This window comes from Ranitomeya variabilis, chromosome 8 (genome assembly GCF_051348905.1).
Source record: "Ranitomeya variabilis isolate aRanVar5 chromosome 8, aRanVar5.hap1, whole genome shotgun sequence".
In the NCBI taxonomy this organism is placed as follows: domain Eukaryota; kingdom Metazoa; phylum Chordata; class Amphibia; order Anura; family Dendrobatidae; genus Ranitomeya; species Ranitomeya variabilis.
This window is the reverse complement of record NC_135239.1, coordinates 28,065,897-28,078,032: the sequence shown is the minus strand read 5'-3', so window position 1 is coordinate 28,078,032 and position 12,136 is coordinate 28,065,897. Positions and strand designations below refer to the sequence as shown.

Genomic DNA, 12,136 nt, shown 5'->3' with positions numbered 1-12,136 from the left:
GCAATCAGTCATTGTTGTCTAGCACCCTTGGGAAATTATTATAACATTATTATAACATGCAAAGAGGCACACAGGGGGGACTAGAACTGTCAAGGGAACACTAAGGGGCATTACTATTTTTTAAAGGGACACTAAATGGGTATTATTAGTTTTGAAGGAGGCATTCTTATTATTTCCAGGTCCCTCATCCTCCGGGTCCCTGGTGTAGCGGTACACACAGTGGTCGGTGTAATCTGCAGATCCTCAGTTTAGGACTCTTTACATTAAGTCTCGGCATCTCCAATCAGTTATCCATTACACTGACATAAATGCTTTTTCCTGTATTTTTTTAAACTATTAATTAGTAGAAAAATTGTGCATTTATGTTTGTGCTGTGATTTTCCCATCTCTCGTGGCGGTAACATTTCCTGCACTCATAACATCAAACGGAATGCAATCACGGATCCGGAGGGGAATGCTGCAGGCGACAGTGATCCGTGCACCCCGTGTCTGTACACAGAGAGCGGCCGAGGGCTCATCTGCCATGTGTCGGGTCACGGATGAATGAAGTAATTTCTGCAGACCCCTCTGGTCCCCGCACATGATATGTGTGATACGATGTTACCTTGCTTTCTCATTTGATGCCGCCGGCTCGGGGCAATATGGAACAATGAGAAGGTTCATCTCGCTGCCGGCGTCTCAGCACCGCACAGAAATCCCTATTGTTTCCTATATTGGAATTCTGTCTGATGTGGGGTTTTACCCGGACAATGGCTTCTAAGAAATGAGATCTGAATGTACACACGGACACGGCGGACAGAGAGACTGGGGACTACAAAGACACGAGCAGGGTCGCTCTCCCTTAGGGCTCGTTCACACTTACACTTACCCAACGTTTTAGAGTAACAGCAAAATGAGTAAAATTTCAAAAAATCGAATTCACACTGTGCATTTTTTTTCCTTCCATTTTTTTTCAGCGTTTTTACTGCAGTCTGTGTTGTGAACCCTGATCTTTCATAGTAAGTACACCAGCCTCACCAGGTCAGCAAGATCTATTTATTATTGTCTACAGTTTGCATTGTGACAGATCAGCTTTAATTGTCACCATGTAATCCAGGAATGATCTAGATATTGTTTTTTTAAGGGCTTTTTGAGGTCAAACGAGATCTCCATAACAATATGAACCTGACCAAAGTGCTAGGGAGGCAGCCTCTCTCAGTAGTGCAGCCTCGCGCTTTGAGGCTGTAGTTCCGACATAGAAGACTGATAGATTTCACAATTTTACTGCCCATTAAATGTGTTTTTTCATGTCTCATTTAAAGTGAGGTTGTAAAATATAAGAAAAACGTAGCCTCTTTCTTTCAAAAATAGCGCCACTCATGTCCACAGGTTGTGGGTGGTATTGCTGATCGGCCTCCTTCACTCCACCTGAGCTGCAATACCGCTCACAACCCATAAACAGGTGTGGTGCTGTTCCTGGAAGAAAGCATTTCTCTAAGGCTGGGGTCACACATGCGTGTTTTACGTACGTAAGAGCGCAAAAACTACGTACGTAAAACTCGCATTACATACGGCACAATGCTTCTCAATGGGGCTGCTCCTATTAGCCGTATATTACGGTTCAGTATTATACGGCTTTCTACGGCCGTACAAAATCGCAGCATGCTGCGTTTGTCAGCGTACTGCGCAAATAATACGCCAATGAAAGTCTATGGGGGCGAGAAAAATACGGATTCCACACGGACCAGCAGTGTGACTTGCGAGAAATACGCAGCGCTGTTAGTGAAAAGTCGGTAATTCAATTGCCGGCTTTTCATTTCTCCTGCACAAACCCGACAGGATATGAGACGTGGTTTACATACAGTAAACCATCTCATATCCCCTTTTTTTTTGCATATTCCACACTACTAATGTTAGTAGTGTGTATGTGCAAAATTTCAGCGCTGTAGCTGCTGAAATAAAGGGTTAAATGGCGGAAAAAATTGGCGTGGGCTCCCGCGCAATTTTCTCCGCCAGAGCGGTAAAGCCAGTGACTGAGGGCAGATATTAATAGCCAGGAGAGGGTCCATGGTTATTGGCCCCCCCGTGGCTACAAACATCTGCCCCCAGCCACCCCAGAAAAGGCACATCTGGAAGATGCGCCTATTCTGGCACTTGGCCACTCTCTTCCCACTCCCTGTAGCGGTGGGATATGGGGTAATGAAGAGTTAATGCCACCTTGCTATTGTAAGGTGACATTAAGCCAGATTAATAATGGAGAGGCGTCAATTATGACACCTATCCATTATTAATCCAATTGTATGAAAGGGTTAAAAAACACACACACACATGATTGAAAAGTATTTTAATGAAATAAACACAGCGGTTGTTGTAATAATTTATTGTTCTCTCAAATCCATTTGCAGTCCCTCGCTTGGCAACATAATAAACGCACAAGATACATACCTTCTGATGTACTGTCAGGTCCAACGATGTAATCCATCTGAAGGTGTTAACTAATATTACAGGCAGGAGCCCTGCTAATGCAGCTGTGCTCCGTGCCTGTAATCCCCGGCGAATGAATGAAATGTAGGTCATTGACCTACATTTCCTTCAGTCGCGGTGATGCGCCCCCTGGTGGATGTCCTCATATGACCTGGAGCGTGGGAAAAAGTTCCCAGGCTGCAGTTCATGAGAACATCCACCAGAGGGCGCCTCACCGCGAATGAATGAAATGTAGGTCAATGACCTACATTTCATTAATTCGCCGGGGATTACAGGCACGGAGCACAGCTGCATTAGCAGGGCTCCTGCCTGTAATATTAGTTAACCCCTTCAGATGGATTACATCGTTGGACCTGACAGTACATCAGAAGGTATGTATCTTGTGCGTTTATTATGTTGCCAAGCGAGGGACTGCAAATGGATTTGAGAGAACAATAAATTATTACAACAACCGCTGTGTTTATTTCATTAAAATACTTTTCAATCATGTGTGTGTGTTTTTTAACCCTTTCCTACAATTGGATTAATAATGGAGAGGTGTCATAATTGACGCCTCTCCATTATTAATCTGGCTTAATGTCACCTTCCAATAGCAAGGTGGCGTTAACCCTTCATTACCCCATATCCCACCGCTACAGGGAGTGGGAAGAGAGTGGCCAAGTGCCAGAATAGGCGCATCTTCCAGATGTGCCTTTTCTGGGGTGGCTGGGGGCAGATGTTTTTAGCCACGGGGGGGCCAATAACCATGGACCCTCTCCTGGCTATTAATATCTGCCCTCAGTCACTGGCTTTACCGCTCTGGCGGAGAAAATTGCGCGGGAGCCCACGCCAATTTTTTCCGCCATTTAACCCTTTATTTTAGCAGCTACAGCGCAGAAATTTTGCACATACACACTACTAACATTAGTAGTGTGGAATATGCAAAAAAAAGGGGGATATGAGATGGTTTACTGTATGTAAACCATGTCTCATATCCTGTCGGGTTTGTGCAGGAGAAATGAAAAGCCGGCAATTGAATTACCGGCTGTTCACAGATATCGCGCTGAATGAAATCTAAATACAGAATATATATATATATGTGTCTCAATGACATATATGTATATATATACTGTATATATGTTTTCCCGAACATTTGAGCACATAAATCCATTAGATGTCGGTTTTGCAAGCCTGCGCGAAAATCTCGCAGTACGGATGCCATACGGATTACATACGGAGGATGCCATGCGCAAAATACGCTGAAACACCCTGACTACGGATCACTATTTTGGGAACATTTCTCCGTATTACGGCCGTAGTACGGACGTATAATACGTGGCGTATTGTCTTACGCCATGTGTGACCCCAGCCTAATTCTGTACAAGTTTTTTTTATTTATGGGGAATGCATTTAGTTAGTAAAACACATAATTAGGAAAGCAGGCAGCTCCTCTTCGGCTTTGGTCAATGACTTGAGTAGGTGTCAATAAGCTGGGCTATCCCTCTCCTAATATCCCAACTGTTTCTCAGAGGCGACTTACCTGACCGGGTGGAAGAGGCCGAGTCCTCGCGCTTTTTAACTAAAGGTAATAATGAAAAGGAAGAATCAGACGATCCAAAGTATGAAACCGAGACCTGAGGGAGTCAAGTGGTTAATGATCACAGCAGTACATGATGGGAGTAGTAGTCCCCAATGATGCAACACACACGCAGCCATATAATCGCAGGCACAACATGGTACAACACGAAATATTAAGAATCTGTGGTATGACTTAGAATATGTAATTTGCGCCCATATCCATAGATTCACATTCACACCCTACATACAGTGCAGGCTCATGATACGAGTATGTCCGGCTACACATCGCCACCATGTGGTCAGACAAGGTACAACATGGAATCACTCCTGCTAGGGCTCATTCACACAGTCAGTTTTTCATACACCAGTCCTATCTCTGTTTCTTTTTGTCCAAATCGAACTCGTAGCTATTATAATCTACGGCGCTGTTCTCATGTCCGTGTATTTTTGTGGATTGAACGGTCGTCATCAAAAACATGGAGAAGCATCCGATTTTGATCAAACTCGCCAAACGCAAGTCTATGGCTCCGATTCCTCACGCCCGGTTTTGATGAGGGGACGTGCTGGGGGTCAGACGCTCCTGATTCATTAAGTCACGCGTGCTTCTTAATAAATCAAGGGCATCTTTAAAAATAGAGTGCGTTTCACCATAAATCTTACTCCGGTCCAATGACTGGAGTAAGATTCGTGGTGCAGTCATGGATTTTACAAGCCGGTGTTTCCACGCCTTGTCCCAACTTTGCCCATTTTGGCATAACTGGTCAAAACTGTTCATAAAAAGTCGCAAAACTTTTCTACAACCTCAAGTGGTTCGATATTTCCATATTTTAAGATTTATGGCGTAAACACTTTGATGAATCTGGGACTGTGAAAAAATTGGATACAAATTAGAATTCATCCGTGTCCTGTCCGTTTTTCCCTGTTTGATAGGAGAAGATTGAGAAACCGCCATTTGTGGGGGGGTTTATATCAGAAAAAAATAATGAAATTGATGGTAAAAAACGGACAACGACCAAATACTTATGAAAATCTGATCCAACACTAATGAAAAAAGTCCTTTTTTTCGCCTACGAGAAAAACCACTGACGTCTATCAGAGGCCGAGATGAGCAGTTAAAAAACTTCACGGGCGTTGTAATTTCTGTACAATCTGCCACATAGATGTGTAACGCTGATATATCTGACACGGAATCTTGCGAGAAGAGTCACCTGAGAGTTTCGTTTTCCTCTCCTTCCTCTTGCCTTTACGAGACGACGACCTGGAACCTCCAGACGGGGATCGGGATGAATCTCTGATGGACATATCTGCGAATCGAGAAGCAATTGGTGAGGTCCATAAAATGCAAAAATACAATCCGAAACGTGAAAACTGCAACACCGAGAAGAAGAAGTCGCGGAACTACGGAAGTCACAGGATGGAGACATTCTACTGATCTGCAAATGATGAAAATGGTCAAACATCATCTCGATGTATTCAGTCTGCAGTATGAGAAAATCCCCGCACTTACAGCCTTGGCTGCATTCAGAGAGGGTATTAATGGCTCTGAATGCAATTGGCCAATCATCAAGATCCTCTGCTGGCAGCTCCTGTGCAACGAGATTACGTTAGCAGCAAAGTGAATGAGATTTCGAACATCTCTTCCTCGTGTCGCGGATGATTTCAGCACAGAATCCGACCTTCGTTGTGGGCTTTTTGTCATTTCAGATTTTCATGTGAATTTCGCCCTTTGCAATGCATAAGGTGAAATTTGCAACAAAATCTGCATAGAATTTTCTTAGTCATATTAGAATTCAACAAATAAAGATTTGATCACACAGACTTTTTTTTCTCAAAAAATTTTCTGGCTGAAAAAAATCTAAAAACTGTTTCTAAGATCCATTATATTATATAGCGCTAACGTATTACGCAGTGCTTTACAGTTTGCACACATTATCATCACTGTCCCCGATGGGGCTCACAATCTAAATTCCCTATCAGTATGTCTTTGGAATGTGGGAGGAAACCGGAGTGCCCGGAGGAAACCCACGCAAACACGGAGAGAACATACAAACTCTTTGCAGATGTTGTCCCTGATGTTAGAACCCAGGACTCCAGCGCTGCAAGGCTGCTGTGCTAACCACTGAGCCACCGTGTTACATGTCTCCATTGTTGAAAGAGGATTTTACACAGTTTTTTGTGAATTTTCAACAGAATCTACATTAAACAAAAAACTTCATGTGAACAATCCCTTTAAATCGACATATTGGTCACCCGAGACTGTGACCGCCTTGTGACAACTGTGGTGGCAGCCATGATGTCTCTTCTTTCTCAAAAAATAGATATTACTAGGAAACCACTGAAATTAATTTGTTGTTAGATTTAAAGGGATTGTCCAGTATATAATAATATATATGTGTAAGGCTATGTTCACACACAGCTCAGTCTCACGTTATGTGTAAGGCTATGTTCACACGCAGCGCAGTCTCACATTATGTGTAAGGCTATGTTCAGACGCAGCGTAGTCTCACGCTATGTGTAAGGCTATGTTCACACACAGTGCAGTCTCACGCTATGTGTAAAGGCTATGTTCACACGCAGCGCAGTCTCACGTTATGTGTAAGGCTATGTTCACACGCAGCGCAGTCTCACATTATGTGTAAGGCTATGTTCAGACGCAGCGTAGTCTCACGTTATGTGTAAGGCTATGTTCACACACAGCACAGTCTCACGTTATGTGTAAGGCTATGTTCACACACAGTGCAGTCTCACGCTATGTGTAAAGGCTATGTTCACACGCAGCGCAGTCTCACGTTATGTGTAAGGCTATGTTCACACGCAGCGCAGTCTCACATTATGTGTAAGGCTATGTTCAGACGCAGCGTAGTCTCACGTTATGTGTAAGGCTATGTTCACACACAGCACAGTCTCACGTTATGTGTAAGGCTATGTTCAGACGCAGCGTAGTCTCACGTTATGTGTAAGGCTATGTTCACACACAGCACAGTCTCACGTTATGTGTAAGGCTATGTTCACACACAGTGCAGTCTCACGCTATGTGTAAGGCTATGTTCACACGCAGCGCAGTCTCACGTTATGTGTAAGGCTATGTTCACACACAGCGCAGTCTCACGTTATGTGTAAGGCTATGTTCACACGCAGCGCAGTCTCATGTTATGTGTAAGGCTATGTTCAGACGCAGCGTAGTCTCACGTTATGTGTAAGACTATGCTCACACGCAGCGTAGTTTTACGCTATGTGTAAGGCTATGTTCACACGCAGCGCAGTCTCACGTTATATGTCAGGCTATGTTCATACACAGCACAGTCTCACGCTATGTGTAAGGCTATGTTCACACACAGCGCAGTCTCACATGTGTAAGGCTATGTTCACACGCAGCGCAGTCTCACGTTATGTGTAAGGCTATGTTCACACGCAGCGTAGTCTCACATTATGTGTAAGGCTATGTTCATACGCAGCGCAGTCTCAGATGTGTAAGGCTATGTTCACACGCAGTGTAGTCTCACATTATGTGTAAGGCTATGTTCACACGCAGTGTAGTCTCACATTATGTGTAAGGCTATGTTCACACGCAACGCAGTCTCACGTTATGAGTAAGGCTATGTTCACACGCAGAGCAATCTCATGTCATGTGTAAGGCTATGTTCACACACAGCGCAGTCTCAGAATATGTGTAAGGCTATGTTCACACGCAGCGCAGTCTCACGTTATGTGTAAGGCTATGTTCACACGCAGCGCAGTCTCACGTTATGTGTAAGACTACGCTCACACGCAGCGCAGTCTCACGTTATGTGTAAGGCTATGTTCACACACAGTGTAGTCTCACGGTATGTGTAAGGCTATGTTCACACACAGCGCAGTCTCACATTATGTGTAAGGCTATGTTCATACGCAGCGCAGTCTCATGTTATGTGTAAGGCTATGTTCCCACGCAGCGCAGTCTCATGTTATGTGTAAGGCTATGTTCCCACGCAGCGCAGTCTCATGTTATGTGTAAGGCTATGTTCCCACGCAGCGTAGTCTCACGTTATGTCTAATTCACATGACATCGCCGCCGTGTGGTCACACTGTGTACAACATGGAGCTTTCTTGTAACTCAAAGAGCACAGATGAGTAGAAAACGTCCTGTGACTTCTGTACAATCTACCGCATAGATGCATGACTTTAATATCGAAACCGTATGAGAAGAGTCACCTGAACGTTTCGTTTTCCGCTCTGTGCTTCCCTTCTTCTTGGTTTTACGAGAGGATGACCTGGAACCTCCAGATGGAGATCGGGATGAATCTCTATCGGACATGTCTGCGAAACAAGAAGCAATTTGTGAGACACAAACATATGACATTAGCTTGGTGGCACGATATTATGGATCCATACAGCGCATATATGTATGGTCAGCACTGTAGCACTGGGGTCCTGGGCTCATATCCCACCAAGGACAACAGCTGCAAGGAGTTTGTATGTTCTCCCTGTATCCTCGTGGGTTTACTCCGGTTCTCCAGTTTCCTGCCACACTCTATCAAAGCAACCTGGGCTTCCATAACCCCTCAGCAGTGCCACAGGCTGATCGCCTCCATGCCACGCCGCATTGATGCAGTAATTGATGCCAAAGGCTGGTGTTATAAAGTATTCTAATTTACTGAGATAATGACTTTTGGGTTTTCATTGGCTGTAAACCATAATCATCAACATTACAGAAATAATCACGTGAAATAGATCACTGTGTGTGTAATGACTCTATATAATATATGAGTTTCACTTTTTATATTGAAGAATGGAAATAAATTAACTTTTTGATGATATTCTAATGTTGTGAGAAGCCCCTGTATTTATTAATAGGGGAGGATAAGCAGCAGTACGACACCTCTGACACTGCTTATCCCCAAGGATCAGATGCTTAAAATCCGACATCTCTGAATTGAGTGGGCTCACACAAAATTTAGACCAACAGGTCTTCGGTTGCCGGCATGAAATTGAGAAAAATCTAATGTCTATGGACATTCCCCCCCCCAAAAAAGATGGTGACCGTCTTATTGTTCTTAGTAGTCCGCCCATCTGTCCGAGAGAAGCGTGAAAATACAAACCGGTATTTACTATATTGACTTGTTCACATGTTGCAAACTTGTTGCAGATTTTCCGTTGGGATTTAGGGAAATAAAATCCTCGGCGATCTGCGGTAGCACCAAAGTGCAGGAGATTTGAAACATATCATCCACGTGCTCCGGATGATTGCCATGCAGAAACTAAAGGGTTATTCCCATCTTCATACATTATTGGATACAATGTTGCCATTTACTGCTTATCAACATTTTCAACTGTTCTTGAGATATTAACACCTTTTTTATCGTTTATTTTTTTCAGCTCGTTGCCTTGTAGACCGGCCGCCGCTGCTAGACAGCAGATCAGGTGCAGCGCTTACAAGCTCTTTCTAATGAGCTTGTAAGAACAGTTTTGGAGCTGACCAGGATCGCTGGAGCTGTGACCTCTTTATCCCGACCTGCTTACTAAATACCAAAGATGATCTGGAATTGTTATTATTTGGGGAATACACGTATTTACTAAAGAAGCCATGTCAGGAGAGGTGACAGATGATGCCTGTTACAGCAGCCTTAGTCTCTGGGGTCCACAAGCTGTCAGCCCATTAGATGAATGATGCCACCTCCCGCCATCATATATACTATATACTATATATTTCCCCTATAGCACTGCAGAGCCGCACAGACACAAAGCTCTGTCCGAACACTAAGAACAGTGGTCACTTTATCTGCAAGTAAACCCTTATTTCTGAGCCATTGAAGCAGAAATGCACCTGGTTGTGCTCGTGACTCAGTAATCACTGGGTCCGGCTTATTTATCAAGCATCTAATGACTAGGGTGACCGCTGTATGCACCAAAAATATACAAGACAGAAATATACCCCGCCCCGAATATAGACATCAATAGAGGAAAAACTCGGGATTGAGTTGTAGAAGAGCGTAAAAAAAAATTATTAGAACATTCAATTATACAAAATATTAATATTTCGGTCCTAAATCTTGGACCTTCATCAGAATGAACATCACTGTGTCGCGGTAAACCTGTGACACCTCTCTTTACAATGATCTTTGCACACGCTCATTAGATGCTTCAATACAAAAGACAAGATCAGGATACAACCATTGCAGCTAATGTACATGTGCTGCTCCCTGAAATAACCTGAAGAATGAGTATAAAAAAAGTCCTATTGGCCAGTGTGAAAATCCCCTGTAGACAGGCCGCTTCCAATATATTATTTCCTCCGAGGACACAATATAGAATAATTTGTACTGTACATAAGTAAAAAAGTACCGTATGTAAAGGATTTGGAGAAAAATAATTTCATCTCCTCTATGAAGCGAGATGTGTGTTAGTCGGTTGTCTGTAAGCAGAAGTAGAACATACGGTGCATATAGCGGATGCTTAGTGTTCACCAGACTGTGACTCACATCTGTATATTGGGAAGCTGCAGACAGAAGATGGAAAATACGTGTCGGCTTCACAGCTGCCCAAAAAATGGCGAGAGAGGAAATAGATTCTTACAGCTTATCTATGGGACAAACGAATGTGGATCGTCAAAGCCAATTGTCGAGTAATAAAATATTAATGGTAATCTGCCCCGCTACCTAGTGAAATTTGCCTGTAATCCACTGGGAACCATATGGCTATACAGTTATATATGACTTCGGTTGTGAAGAATATGTGTTATTTCCCCTCCCCCACCTTGGCATTGAAAAGTGTAGACAAGTCTTTGGCCAGTGGTGATGGGAGGTGATTGCTGGTCTCAGTGGTAGACGGCACGTGAATTAGGGTCAGGACTAGTGTTCCTTGGCGCCAACTAGAAAACTAGGATATGAGTAAGCGCTAAGGTCAGTTTCACACATCCGACAATCACGGTCCGAGTAAGGACAACGATGTCCAGGCCGACTGTGGATCTTCTGACTTGACTTAACAGCCTCCTGGGCAAATATTAGGCTGTAGAGTTCAGGTTAAAAGACCTGCGGATATTTCCAGACATCATAGTCCACACTCAGACCATGAATGACAGAAGATCCTGGCCTAAGGGTGAATTCACAAGCAGTAGATTTGTTGCCCGAACATCTACAACTTTCCCATTTATCTAGTTAGGACTTGCAGGAATCCATGTGCTCGAGGCCAAAGCATCCCAATCCAGATGGATGACTCGGTTTGTATTGAGCCTTTTCTGCACCAAAATTGGTGCAAAAACTCTACGTCAACGGACACTTCGAAACAGAAAAAAATGCCCCATAAACAAAAACAGCATCAAAAAGCGGTTCCTGTGGCAGATTATTCTGACAAAAGACTTTTTACGTGGTCTCTTTAACACATCCATTTGATACACCCTCAATCTCATGTAAAAACGGTGTTTTCCAAAAGTTCTTGGTAGCAACTAGACGAGTCATCCCTAAATACCCCCCAGATTAGATCTCCCCATTCGCATGGAAGAAATGTTGGATAACTGGACCCATTCTGACCGACACGAATATGCTTATCGATGTGGTCTTAGTACATCATTCCGGAATACACCACAATGTGACTCTTGGGTTTCTGGATCCGATTTTCCATTGTGAGTGCGTTTGGCCAAAGTTCTATGCAGATTTTCAGCTTGATTTACTGCATGCAGACACCCCCTGATCACTCAGAAATAGTTTTAATAAGTTAAATAACTTATTAAAACTTAATAAAACTTATAAAAATTTATTCAAGCGATTTTAAATCCGGCGACCAATGTGACAGAGTTGAGAATAGATTCGGAATCTGAATTTGCCATTTTATTACCCTTTTCGTGCCAAATTTATGTTTGATGATCATTTCCGAACATACTCGGTCATTTCTACTCCCATTGACTCCAATAACATTCGGCTGTGATTGGCGAATATTGCAAAAATTATATTCGCCGCCGATCATAATCGGAAACAAATTATGAAATATTTGCTCAACTCTCGTGACAATCTCTGTGTGAACGGACCCTAAGTGATATTTTCCAATATGTGACTCCTCGGATGAATACTTGACGCAGATTTCCCAGATTATTATACCGCTGATACATATGGCATTGTATAGTCCGACACTAGCACACATTTCT

General features: G+C 43.3%; 1 protein-coding gene across 3 annotated transcripts in view; it reads right to left on the bottom strand.

Moving 5' to 3' along the window:
• DNAI3 (dynein axonemal intermediate chain 3) overlaps positions 1–12,136 on the bottom strand; it is a 52,513-nt gene that overhangs the window by 29,259 nt on the left and 11,118 nt on the right. For 2 of the 3 annotated variants that reach the window (XM_077277626.1, XM_077277625.1), the window contains exons 2-4: positions 8,212–8,316; positions 5,229–5,324; positions 3,983–4,021 (exon numbers count right to left, since the gene is read on the bottom strand). In XM_077277626.1, the coding sequence (XP_077133741.1) occupies positions 3,983–4,021; positions 5,229–5,324; positions 8,212–8,314 (238 nt within the window). In that variant the 5' untranslated portion in view covers positions 8,315–8,316. Of the gene's footprint in view, positions 1–3,982; positions 4,022–5,228; positions 5,325–8,211; positions 8,317–10,478; positions 10,575–12,136 lie in introns of those variants that run through there. The other variant, XM_077277627.1, reaches the window with a different exon arrangement.